Source organism: Agelaius phoeniceus, chromosome Z, assembly GCF_051311805.1.
Source record: "Agelaius phoeniceus isolate bAgePho1 chromosome Z, bAgePho1.hap1, whole genome shotgun sequence".
NCBI lineage: Eukaryota > Metazoa > Chordata > Aves > Passeriformes > Icteridae > Agelaius > Agelaius phoeniceus.
In genome coordinates this window covers 48,657,551-48,671,408 of record NC_135303.1, presented here as the reverse complement: position 1 = coordinate 48,671,408, position 13,858 = coordinate 48,657,551, and the positions used below count along the sequence as shown (strand labels likewise).

Genomic DNA, 13,858 nt, shown 5'->3' with positions numbered 1-13,858 from the left:
CAGAACACTTAGGAGGAGAGTCAGTATATGTACACACGGAGTTACTGGAACAAGAAGTTTGTATTTGTAATGCAAAGCCAACAAATTCTGAGCATACAGTGTACACTGAGGTGAAATCACTTGGTGGCTTTGGATGCATATCTAGAAGAGGTCCGTGTGGGAGTAGAGAAGCATTTTTCTGTCTTGGAATTACAAAATAATTGACCTGTGTAAGAGTCGCAGGGTAAAGTCAACGGTCAGTGTTAAAAATACAGAGATGTCACAAGTGGAATCCTGCTGGAATCTGTTTCATATGGTGTTTCTGAATGACCTGGAAATGGTCTTTACAGTTCTGAATGACAGGTGATTAACAAACACCTGAAGTTGAATGTAAGTATAGATTAAAAGATACAATGCAAACATTAGGGTTTTGTGGTGTAGCAGAGAGAACCAAACAGATTGATGTGCATCTATACAGTCTACTCTTCACCTGTGAGAGATCTGTGTAATTGTGAGTCATGTGGAAAGCAGAACTGTAAACTGCCCTCCCAAGTGAAAGAAGTGGTGGATGTAAAATGGAACTGAGACACGGAAGGTCCAGAACAAACAAGCTGAAGTAATTGTTTTTATGAGACACGGAAGTCCATGGTGCAGGATGTTGTGGTGTAAAAGTTTGCCTATTCATAAAAAAAAATCAATGATGCTTTCACAGAAGAGGAATCAAGTGAGACCTATTAAATGTGAAGTACCACATACTCTAATTTCTGCTTTCTGGACATCCCTTACTTCAGGGAGTTTTCCAAGATAAACAGATCTGCTCCTGAGATTAAGGGGAAAGGGTTCTTTATTACTTGTTTGAGCCCCACAGATGAAGTTGCACTTTGTCTTTGTCTTGGTGAATTTTTGACAGATCAGATAGTTGCTCTTGTCTTTATTGAAGCTTTAGTTTATTACACAGTTTTTCCTACTGAACAGATTAGTTCTGGATTTGTTTCTTAACTTACTGGTATTTCTGTCTTGCAGAAAGCACCTCTACTGCTACATTATAGACCCAAAATGGACTTGCTGTAAGGGAACTTAAGTGTCCTTTCTGGACAGAGCTTTTTGCAGAGACTATCATCTGGCACCTTCTTAGTGCATCACTAATCACATGACACAAACCAGCTGAATAATTTTGGAAGACTGGAGGGCTTTCATAGTGGGCTGTCCTGAATATTTCTTCTAGGGATGTGTTACCTAGACTTCTGGGCAGACAATATTTATACTTTTTTGTATGGAAGAAAGAAGTTTCAACTCAGCAAGACACTACCAGCATTAAGTTTACAGATACCGAAAACACTTCACAGTTCCATGTAGCTCAGCCTGATTTGTCTCTTACAGTTACACACAGAAAAAAAGTTTGAGTGTTGTGGGGTGATATAAATATGTTGCTTTTGACACCAAGTTGCTTTAGTTACTTCTCGCATTCTAAATCTTTAAAAACTATATTTTTGCAAAGTGTTATTGTCTTATATAGTATGCCTGATTGCATTGGCTTTATTGAAGTTATTCTGTAGAGCATTGAACATACCTGATAATACAGTGACTGGTGATAATTTATTATGCTGCATTGAAAACTTAAGAAAATCTGGGAAACCAGTAAATTTGTCATTTTTGCCCAGTTATTGCTCTCCCTCACCTTGTGTTTTAATAAAGTTTTGATACTTCTGTATACGTGTTAATTTGGTAAGACTAATAGAAATAATTTCAGTTGATTTTAATGTGCTGTGATATATATTTTGCTATGGTATAAATTGCACCACGTAATGACAAATACTCACAAGTGCTAGATTTGTGAATTTCTTAAAAAATAAACATTTCTTATGTATTTGTGGCTTGCAGAAATCAGTTTTTAATTTAGAGAGAATTTGCTATCACTAGCTATTGAAACAGTGGCTCTTGGACAACTGTGGGAGTATTGTAGGTTTTTCATTTCACTGATTAAAACTTACAGGCAGCTTTAAATTTCTTTAGCTGTTTTCTTACAAAACCATAGCATTTTCTGTACTGCAATTCCAAACTTACTTGGGGTGGGGAAGAAGGGGGAGTCAAGACAAGATTATTTTAGCACCTTTTGGCCTTAACTAGTAATTTTGCTTGCATCAGCCCTAATTGGATGCAAGGTAATACACATTAATGTATGTATGGGTACATACATCTATATACACATATAACTATATATGTTATAGAAAGCACCCTCAATGGCACTTAGCAGGGCTCACTGCACTTTTTGTAAGGCTTTTGGAAATAATTGGCTTTTAAAAAACTGTAGTTGAAAGTGATTTCTGCAAGCTATATCCACTATGTATCATCCATAGAACAATTGTAAGAACATTTGTCTGGCACAGGTGTGAAGTCACTGAAAACAGTGTATGCCCTATTATGGCCAGCTGGAAATAGTTAACCTAATTTTTGGAAGAGTTTTCCTGTCAGCTGAAAATGCTAGTCGCTATTCCTATTATTAAACCCTGTTATTTTTTGATAAATTGTCTTTTGATAAGAAGCCCTGCTTCCTCTTGCTGTGCTCCTTTGCTTCTTCTGCTAGAAAGTGTTACTTAGTAACTGGAAGCTGATACTGCAAGAGATTTATATAAACATTTTAAATATTCTTCCTCTTGAGTTTTCAAAGCGCTACATTCCTCAGCACATTTCCCTTAATTTCCCTCTCTGGAGTCTTCAGTTCTCCTTTCCCAGCTCTGCTGCTGCTTTTGCTTACCTTTGACAACAGGGCTCCTTATTTTGATTACAGTCACAGATGTCAGGAGGAAGGAAATGAAAAAGAAATTATGTGAGCAGAGAATGAAAGGGAGCCTCCTGAATTGTGGAGATGGAAAAGAGAGCCACACAAAGGCCAGAACATGCTGCTGTCCATGCAGGTGAAAGTGTTAAGATAGCTGCATTTGAATGTTTAGGTCACACAGAACTCCACATCTGGTTCTTGTGTGGTGTTTGTGTGCATGTCTGTGATTCATGCAATCAAATTTTGCTCTGATTTTATCTTGCTGTTTGTGTATTTTTGGCTTTTTTTCTGTCTTGAGCATTACTTGATCTGGCAGAAAAGAACAAACAAGATCATGTGTCTACCATTTTTAAAACTTTCCATGAAAGCAGTCAGTGCAGGTGGTATGGATGTGTACACAAGCTGACATACTGGGCCTCTCTGGAGCTGTTTCTTACGTGATTGTTACTGTTCTAGTGTGAATAAGAGGCTGGCTTTGCCACTGAGGCCCTGAGAATGTGGACAGGACTGTAAGGGTCCCAGCTCTGTGCACCCAGAGTATACACACAGTGGCTGTACCTGATGTAGACATTAAACTAAAGCTGCCAGACAGCATTCTGATTAACCACCTTAATCAGAATATATATATATATATACACACAAACAAAAAAATATATATATACATATACACATATAAATGAGATCTGTCTACCTCAAGTGTGTGTACTGCAGGAAACTTTTGTATGATTAGATATTGACGCAGTGCTGTTAAAGTACATTGGGATTTCATTTCTTCCTTGTGTACTTGAGCAACTGAGAAATTAATTACGAACACGCAAATTAAGAAGCCTTTCAAATCTATCTCTTGCTGTAACAACTTACAATAGAAAACTTATAACTTCATAACCATCTTTAGAATCACTTGAATTTGTTATGGTGCTATCAGTATATAGAAAACTCTGTTTATATGGATACATAAATTCAAGCCAGTATTAATACCTATAGCTGGGGTTTTTGCTTGTAATTGTGTGTAACTGCTTTTGCAATGTGTTTAATCTGATAATACTGCACCATTAAAAAAAACAAAAAAAACAAAAAAACAAACAAAGAAAACCAAACAAAAAACCCCCAAACCAACAAAAAACTCCAAAGTTACTCAGTTGTTTTTCTAAATCACATGATAACATCTTCACTTCAAAAATTGCCCTCAGGAGTGGTGTGACTCTGTCTGTACCATATGTTAGTCTCACTAAAAGACTACAGTGTAGAGCAAGGTCTTCTTTGGGTCAGAGCCTTGTTTAATTTCTGTGACACTTAAGAGACAATTTATATCAAGATTATATTGGGTAAAGTAACCCTGATACTGTTGAAAGTTGAACTAAAATTTGGACACGGCCATACATATTTCTTAGTTCTGATGAGATCATGGTAGTTGATTTTGGCTTTTGTGAAGATGCCATTACTGTGAAGTAGTTTTTATAATTTCTTACGCTGGTAAATAGTTGCAGTGAGGAAGTATCTTGTTGCATTATCCTCAGCAGCAGTGAGACTGATGAATCACCTGGGCTTAGAGTCTCACTAAGTATACTTTCATTAAAAATAAAGAATTCAGATAGAATATATAATATTGAATTTAAATAAGATTTGGGGGTTTAAATTTTAACTTTATAAAATTATTTATTCTATTTTAAGCCTTCTGTCTTATTTTACCATCCCAGTATTTTTGGTTTTAGTGGTCCAGCTTTATTTACGGGCATATAAATTGAAATTGTAACATGTTTTTACAAGCTTCTTCCTTTTACATTGAGTTTGAGTAGCTTTCATCTGTATGTTTTTGTTTTGTATGGATAAAGAGCATTACTTATGCTTTTGTGCAATAGGTTTGAAACATGCATTTATTAGGCATATGTTTAAATTGTAAATGTAGCATCTACTTACCATTACATTTAAAAGGAATGTAGATGGCTTTTCTCACTTGTTCAAATGGAGTTTTATTTGGGGCTGTTATTTGGGGGTGGGTGTGTGTTTTATGCTTTGTTCCATTTTTTATTTCATGAGTGAAATGGGGGATTTAAAATTTCTGTAAGTACAAGAACTATCTGTCAGCAATATTTTAAAATAAACGATCTTGCAAGAAACCTTAATGTGAATTGTGGAAGCAATCGACAAGACTTGCAGCCTATCTGAAAATGTTTTGTGCCATTGTTAGGTCTGGTATATTTGTGTACCATCACACCTGGGAATATTTTTTCTGTGGTTGTGCAAGAGTATACACAACACTGTCACTCAGGAGATATGAGACCGTAAAAAATATCAGACTACAACTATGATGGTGCTATTTTTTCCAGTAGGCTATGAGCCTTTGAAGCTTATCTGGCTCTTATTGTCTTTATAACAACACAGTCCTAGGGGATATACAGATTTTTTTTTTTTTTTTCTACTAGATGATAAATATAACTTGCTGTTTTACAGCATACTGCATATTACATTGAGATAAAGATATTAGGAAAAAGCCAACCAGTCTGTACATCAGTGAGATGAATCTTAGGTACACATTTTGTACGGAAGGCTTTACTGAACAGAAAAATCAAGTTTCTGCTTTTCCTCAGGTAATCACTTCAGTTTGGATGTTTCACTGAAAACATTAATGCAACTTTAGTTAGTCTACCTAAAGTTGGTAACAGAAATTGTTCCACGCACGAATCTCCCTACATAAGATACCATTAGATGTTACTTGGGTCTTTTGAGATCCATTTTTGAAGAAAAAGTTGCAGAGAACAATACTAAAGAACATGGAACAATGCTTCAGTCTCTGCTCTCATCAAAACTTGCAGTCAGGACAAAAATTACCTAGAACTTGGGTCTTGTGGCAAATCAACAGGTAATGTTTTACCTGTTTATTTATATACAAATTAAAGTATGACTCTACTGTTTGTTCCATATTTTATCCTACTTAAGAGTTTTTTGGAAATCTTTTGAAGCCACAATGACCTGTCCATGTCCTGGTCGTAGGGTAGGAACTACATGTCCAATTCTATGAACATTTACATTGGTAACTTTAGTAATAACCTGGATGGTTCCACAGAAACCAGTGGGTTCATTCATGCAAACAGAGGTATGGCTGAAGGAAGAAGTCCTGAGTTTTGAGTACTGATACTCCACTATTTTTGTTATTTCTGTTTAAAATGGAAAGTATTGGTTTGATGGAATCTTTAATTCAAGTGACTTATCTGGACAAAAGGAAAGTTTGTTCTTTCCTTCTGCAAACAGGATCATTTTGCAGTTAAGGGACAATTAGCCAGTGCAACCACTAAGCCTTTTATCCTCATATGTGGTGTAATAAAGATTCTGGAACTGTCAGAGTGTAAAACCATATTTTTGGCTTAGCTTCATTTAAAAGTTTACAATTTTTTATGCTTTGTGTTGCTGTGTAATTTCTGTACTACTGGTGGCTAGTTTTGTCTGAATAAGCCTTTTGGGGATTAATGCTTAATGTTTTGATTTTATGATAGTGAAGCTTGTATCCAGTGTTTTGCCAATGAATATTATATGCTTGTTAATAAAAGCAGAGAAACTAACTGAAATGCTGTGAGGCTGAAAGTTTTTGTCCCATTCTTTTGAAGGAACATAAGGAGCTAGCAGTCACTGTAGCACTGAATAAGTGCAGTGTGACTGAAACAGAGGTGGTGTGGCATTGCATTGTCATAAAATCTGCCTTTTACTCAAAACAGAGGAATGGCTTAAAGTATTACTCCACTGGCAGTATTTCTGTGACAAGTGTGTGTCAAGTAACTGCCAGATAGGAAATTAAATGGCTTCAGTCACTGACAGGGAAAACAGCATTATCCTTTATGTCTTTATGTACCTGGATAAAAAGGTACTTTCCGGACCTATATTTGTTCCTTTCAACCTTACCCTTACAACCTTACCCTGGTTGAGACATTAATAATGCAAAACAGATGCTACAGTAGGTGAATTTCTTGCAGCATCTGCATTACATGTAATGCAGATGTATAGCTTGTGACTTGCTCTACATGCTGGGTACCTTTATTTATACTCTTGGCTTGCTAGGAACTGCCAGCAACTCCAGGCTGCTTTGAAGTCAGTTTTATTCATACATGAATTTCTTATTTGCACTGATATTACCCATACACAATTGTCCTGAGGCACTTGCCACTTACTATATTCATTTAAATATCAGTATGAGAGACTTAACTGCAGAAAAGTCCCTTTGTCTGTGTATAGTCACTTAAAATGGAATGAAAATTAGCACTAATTCAGCAAGTGTTACTTTTTGGAAGTCTTCATGGCTTTATTATAAGTGGTTTTAATACTTACCTGAACTTTGTACTACTGGTTGTTTCCATCTATCTGTGAAGTAACCAGTGATGGGCCTGGCTCCGTCCCTTTCCTGAACGCGGTGTTATTCTAATAAATAAGGAGTAAAAACATCTCCTGTTTGACTGAAATTCCCAAGCATTACAAAAAGAAATTGGGCTAACAGTTGTGTTTGCTAGCCCTGAAAGCATAAACCTGCCCTGCAGCCAGTAGGAGCTAACTACGTTTTTTTTTTCCCAGAAGAAATAATATGCAGAAGTTTTACTGGTGTTTCTTACTTTATATGTAACTGATTTTCTTATTTTGCTGATTTACTATTCTGCCATTAAAAAAATCATTACTTTGAGTGCACTACCTCTTTTTGTGCAATAACTTCTTCCTTGGGATTAGAGCAGTCAGAGAAAAAAATCCATATCAATTGAATATGTGCATTTAAGATAGATAAATTCAGCTGTTTAAACCCAGGTGTAGATGTAGTCATTCAGGATTCAATTGGTCACAACTCAAGTTAGGCTACTCCAGTGCTGCATATGAACAGAGGTATACTGCAGTGCAAATCCCTAGTACCTCCTTAGTCCCTGCGCATATTTAATTTCCAACGTCATCCACGTTTAGCTTTTTATATTCCTGATTTTTTTAGGCTTTCTTTTGATTAGTTTTTCTTTGAGAAAGTCAAGCAATGATCTGGCATTAGTGAAGAACGGTTTACAAGAGTAGTCTGGGAGATTCGACTACTAAAAGGCAGATGTGGTCCACATCTGTATAAATATGTCTAGTCTTTCACATGGCAATACACTTGCACTTGTCACTGTGTAGAGGTGTTTTACTGAAGGGCTTGAATTGGACATGTCTGTGCTTTGTGTGTCTTGTGTAATGACTGCATGTTGATGTGTCCATGGAAATAAGAACAGAACAAAAATGAAAGCCATTGGTTTTAGTCCAAAGACCGATTGGGTGATTTCCATGACGAGATGTTGCCATTAAAGCTTTGTTTATTGTTTCCTGCCCCTGTTTGTAGTTTGCAATTGTTTCTTCAAGCACCTGAAGAAAGTGAAACTTCATTCTCTTAATTCATTCAACTCTCTCATTCAACTTAAATGAAATTCTTTAAGGCTATTTGTTTATTTGTTTTCTCCTTTGATGCAAAGTTCACTGTCCCTTGCCTGAATCCTTATTCAAAGAGAACACAAAGGCTTTGATTGTGGGTGCTCTGAGGCTGCACCATATGACAGTTTCCATTACTGTTGGGAACAGAACTGACTGCTGTTGCAGCAAATAATGTCTCTACTTCTGGTCTTTTCTACTGGTTCTCAGCAGGGTGCAGAGCAGAAGTTCTGCTTTGGTGCATTTTGTAATCCAATGTATTGTCCAAATGCCTCTGCTTTCCCAATGGATTGGATTAGCATTACTTGGATTATTGTTTAAATGCATTTTGCTGTTTTACAGAAGTGCCTGGAAAGAGAGTACACTAGTGAATCTGGACATCAAGTAGAATGTATCCCTTAGGCTGCTCTCACGCCTCTGGAGAAGCTTCCTTTCTCTGCTTTGTGTCAGTGTTACAGACTGCAGCTGCAACATCTGAGACTTGATGATTTCAACCAAAATGCTCAGCTTTGAGGGTCTCTCTAGATTTTATTGCAGCCATTGCAGTGGGCATTGCTTAAAAATGGTCAATGCTGATTTGAAGCACAGATGATGAGTTGTTTTCTGGATCCTCTGCCACTGGCATCTCAACAGATCCTCTGTGCTGTGACTCAATAAAAAACAGTCTTCTCATTCTGATGACTGTCTTCTCTTTCCCTAGGAAACAAGCAGTCCCATGTCTGTGTGTTCTGATATGACAGGGAGTGCTTCACCATTTCCCTCTGCAAGATCTTTTTGAGATTATTCTTTACAGACAAGGTTGTCTATTCAGGCTCACAAGCTCTCACAAGCAACTTTGCTAGTTTTAATCAGAATGGCTGGAGGCTAAGCAGTTGCAAAGAGTTGTTCACAGGGCTGTGATGGGCACCTGGGGTACCTCACATTGCCTTCAGGGAAGTTCTCAGATCTGAGATAGTTAGATGGGTCTCACCTTAAGCATTTTTCATAGCTGACTGGCATCTTGGTACTGTTTGTCTGATCTCTGAGGGTCCTTCTTAAGAAAGTATGCTTTCAACTTGCCTTGGGCTTCATCCTCTTGCTTCTTTGGCTTTGGTGGGTTGACTGCCTTTGTTGCTGCAGTGTGGGCGCTGTTCCTTCTGGATATGACAAGGCCTCATCTCTTCCTCTTTCCCGGTTCAGTTACTCAGATCTGTGTGGCCCATTTGATGTTGCACATCGTGTTGTAGGTGGTGCAGGTGACAGTTCAGCTTCCTGCTTCATGCTGGGAGCAGGAGCCAGTTCTGTTGGTGCTGTTACAGTCCACCCCCACCATGGAGGAGCAAAGAAAACTCCCTGTGAATATAGCAGGATGAACTCAAAGGTTCATTTATTCCCAGAAACAAGAACAAAACCGAAATGAGGTTAGACAATGATATCAAAAAAATTGATATAATTTATTTAACAGTAAAACAGGCAAGGAGAAGGAAAAGTAGAGAAAAGTTATTAAAAGCTAAGGTTACTTTAAAAAGTATAGTATTGCTCACCACCACACTGTTGCTACCTTTTTTTGTCACTGATAGCAGGTCAGGGCAAAGCAGTTTGTACCTTTTTTTGTTGTTTTCTGCCATTTGAAGTGTCTTATTTGCCTTCTCCAATCTCAGGAGGAGCTTAGGTAGAAAGCAGCTGCCCTTCCCCCGAAATGCAGGCATTGTGCCTGATCCCTGTGGTCAAGCTCTCACCACAGAAGGCAGGAGCAGTGAGATGGGGCTTCCACAGCTCACTTGTGACTTGGATCCAAGGAAGAAGGATCGAATGATTCTCCTCGAGCTGGCAGCATTGGCTCCCAGAGGCCTTGGGGTGTCTCACAGCAGGCGGTGGTGGGTGAGGGAAGGCAAAAGTCAGAGATTCTGCCCTTCTCTTTCTTCTCCACATTTTGCACAGATTTTGTCTTCCTTTTTATGGATCTCAAGCTGGGCTGTTGACAATCCATCCTGCGCATAGTTTTCAGGTGTTCAGAAGAGATTTTGGCAAGCAGACATAACGATGAAGCACTTTTTGTCGCCTTTCTCTTAATATCAGGTTCTGCAGACACAGGCGCTCATGATCTTAAAAATTGTCTACTGTTTTCTGGATTTTGTGCTGGAATTGGAGAGGAGGCTGATTTTATTACTAATCAATCATTATCCATAATTCATGGAAGAGGTAGGAACTGTGTAGACTAACACACTAAGTGCCTGGAACATAAAAAACGTAATTATTGTGGCTGTGGATCTGAAAGGACAGCCACTGTTACATAATTGATGATAGACTTAATTTAAAGTCAAAGAAAAAATTGGAATTCTGCAGGAGATTCTGAAGGTCATCAGGAAGGGTGAGCTGACTGTGAAACAGCGAAGTCTGTGCTTAGACAATGGAAAAAATACAGGCTTCACAGGGGTTACTTGGGATGTCTGAGAAGTCTATACACTTCTGGGTGCAAAGTAATTGGAAAAAGACACAATGGAAAAGAGATATGAGTTTGTCATATCAACAGGGAAATGCCTGTTTCAGTACATGAGGTTGCTTTGGATTTTGTGTCACATACCACTTAATGTCTTGTTGCGTGTTGGAAGTGCTGGGCCGGTGCCCCTGCACACTTCCTGGTGACCCAGCAGCCCCAGTGCAGAAGCCATGCACGAAGGCCTTTACTGAGTCCTGTGGCTGTGAGGGAGTCAGGTCCTTGGTTAGAAAAGAGGCTCTGAGATGGCCAGTCACAGCTAGGAGGAAAGAAACTGTGTCCTGGGGTCTTCCAGGGTCATTTCAGCACCTCTGAGGTGGTCAAACAGCCAGTGGGAGAGGTAAGCCCTGGAAGTAGCAAGAGGGGTATCCAAAGACAAGCATGTAGCTTTATGGACAGCTATCAGCCAGCCAGCCAGCCTCAGGGAAAAGAAGGCATATATTTGAGAGAATGGGTATGCCACACCATCAAAGTGACAGCTAGGGTGCAGTCATTGAGAAGTCAATGGTCCACCTATCATCCATCTGCCCTCCCACAGATCAGTTTTATCAGAGATGCATGCAGCTGTTTTAAACTGATCCAGAGCCAGTGTCAGCTAGATCCCACCCATCTGCTGGCAGGTGCTCACAGGAGCTATAGGAGCACATGTCTGCAAGACTTCAACATGAAAGCAGGCACAACTTGGCATTCTAAGTCCTCCAAGGTTTATACCATGTTCAGACTCTTTGCTCATTCCACTTCTGTAAGTCTTCCTGGTCTTGGAGTCCAGAAATGGTTCTGATTATTTTACAACTGGATTTTCCTGATTTTGCTGCAGTTTTTCTTTCTTTATCAAAGAGCTCTTTACTTGGTTTTCCCTTACTTTTTTTTTTCACTTTAGGGCATCTTGTATCACACTATGGAAGCCTTTCCAAGTGTTTTTTTGGTCTGGCTCATTCAGGGATTATTAATGGTAGCAGGGCAGTGTTGGACTGCTCAGATGACCACCCTCAAAGCAAACAATTGGGCCAAGGCAATGGTGGATCCCTTGTCTCAATTGCAGCATAGAAACAGTTAGAAATCCCCTTGTAACTACAGGGTCTAGAGATCTGCAGATCTCAGAGGAGTGGATGAGGTAGATGATGGCTGCAGATAATGTGATACACTAGGGACAACTGGCTTTGTTACTGTACCCTGGGCTGTATGCTAACACATCTCTTTTACCATTAAAATTGTAATTCAGGAAGCCTCTTGGTTTTATTCTCCACTGTGTATAAACCCAACTTCTCGATAATAGACATGAAAGCTGAGTTAGATGGGCTTTCCTTGACACTCATGCATCTGTTTTTTGTCTTACTGTGCAATGGGTCTATTTGAAAACTGTGTTCCTTGCTAGCCATTTGCAGATTGTTTCAGAGCAGCCAAAGCCATGCATAACATTAAAAAACCAGGTGCTGAACAGCGCACAGCTCAAAAAGTGCATTTGTTAGGGAAGAGCAAAGTTTTGAGGAAAAAAAAGGCACTTCTGTCTAGAAACCAAAGACAAAACAAAAGCTCAGAACTGGCACCAGTAGCAGAACATGTGGACTGCACGTGCTTGTGTGTGTTTGTGTATGCTGGGGCCTCTGAGCTTCAGCTGTAGTCATTCACAGAAAGCATTTACTCAGTACAAGGATGACTGGACTCAGTCCCCAGCCCGTCCGATAGCTGGACACCAAATCCCAGTCTCCCCACTTGCTTTTGTTTGGACATACATGCCCTGGAGGGCACAGCTCCATTCCAGGTCCTGGTACCAACCATCACATTCACATCACTCACCATCCCCAGACACCTGCACCATAACTGAGTGCCCCTCATGCAGGAAGGGGGTGGAAAGGAGTTCACTGTGAAAGATGAGACAGATGCACACCAGGTACACGGCACAGTAAGACATAGGTACTGACGAACTGACTATTTACACAAACCTGGTCCTTTAAAATCCCTTTACAGCTCTGTTTTCCTATGGGTTTCTTCATGCCTCCACTCACCTAAGCCTCTAGCTTTTCCTGCCTTTGATTCCCCCTCATAATGAGTCCTGTGCCATCCAGAAGTGCTTTTCCCCTGCATTTCATAAAACATCTCATAGCCCTAAGCAGCAAACCCCCTCAGACACCTGATCTGGAGAGCTGCTCCTGAATGAGGGTGGGTATGACACCTGAACATTGGGCTCATGGTTCTCCTGGGACAGCCCTCAGAGGGGTCGAACAAGGCTCCTCAAGAGTACTTAATTTTCCTGCCATTGTCCCTGTGTCATAATTAGATGAAGGCTAAAAATAAATCATCCTGGTGCAAAAGTGATGCAGTTTTGCTGCTGTGGGCATGCAGAGTAGCAGGAGGGGTAGTAGACAAGAACTGGTTGCAGATCTTGCTCACTTTTCTTTTTGGAGAGACTGGACAGGATGCCTACTGCTGCAAGCTATCCTTAAAGGACAATGAGGCACATCTCAGCTCAGCTGCAGCCAGTCTTTGTGTGTTTATGAATTTTCCAAGGCACCGTGAATAAACTCTCTTTAAAGCCCACCATTACTTTGTAGAAGAGAAGAAGAAGCCTATTACTTTTAACACTATCAAGCATGCCTATGTTAAATACTTCTTGTCTCTTGCACTGTGGTGGCAGTGCTCACCTTTGCAGGAAAAAACATTTTTCCTGGAAAGCCTCTGTAGGTGATCATCATGAGGTTTTGTAAGTGCTTTGCACAGATTCCTCTCCTCATGTGTTCAGCCTTGCTAGGGATGGAATATATATCTTCAGGGCAAGAATAAAGGATTATAGCTGGCAAAGTAAAGTACAAGCTGAGCTGCCCACAGGCTTTGAGTGCACAAACAGCAGTGTGGCATCTACCTGATGGCTTTTCAAAGCAACAGGCTTTCTAGACAGACTAGAAGTGGGGTCACAGTCAGTGGTGGACTGCTGTGAAATGTTGCACGAAGGAGGACTGACATTTAGAGAGCACTTAAAGTAATGGCTTATTTTATGCTATGCCTCCTCCTGGCTTACATTTTGGGGGTATGTCCATGTTCGTGCTTTCAAAATTCAATTTTCTTGAGCTAATTTCAGGTTCTGCTGAGCACATCTTAGTCCAGGGAGTGCAAAAAAAGCTGAGTTTAGTTTAATGTGCTGTTTGAGGTCTTCTCTTCATCCTGGTCAGCCTTGCTTTTCTCTAACCATTTTGTAAAACTTCCCT

General features: G+C 39.6%; 1 protein-coding gene across 13 annotated transcripts in view; it reads left to right on the top strand.

The window, feature by feature from the left end:
• The window catches only part of PCGF3 (polycomb group ring finger 3), a 55,338-nt gene extending 49,017 nt beyond the window's left edge, over positions 1-6,321 (top strand). For all 13 annotated transcript variants that reach the window (XM_077172255.1, XM_077172256.1, XM_077172257.1 and 10 more), the window contains one exon: positions 1,003-6,321. In XM_077172255.1, the coding sequence (XP_077028370.1) occupies positions 1,003-1,050 (48 nt within the window). In that variant the 3' untranslated portion in view covers positions 1,051-6,321. The remainder of the gene's footprint in view (positions 1-1,002) is intronic.
• Positions 6,322-13,858: the final 7,537 nt, after the last annotated feature.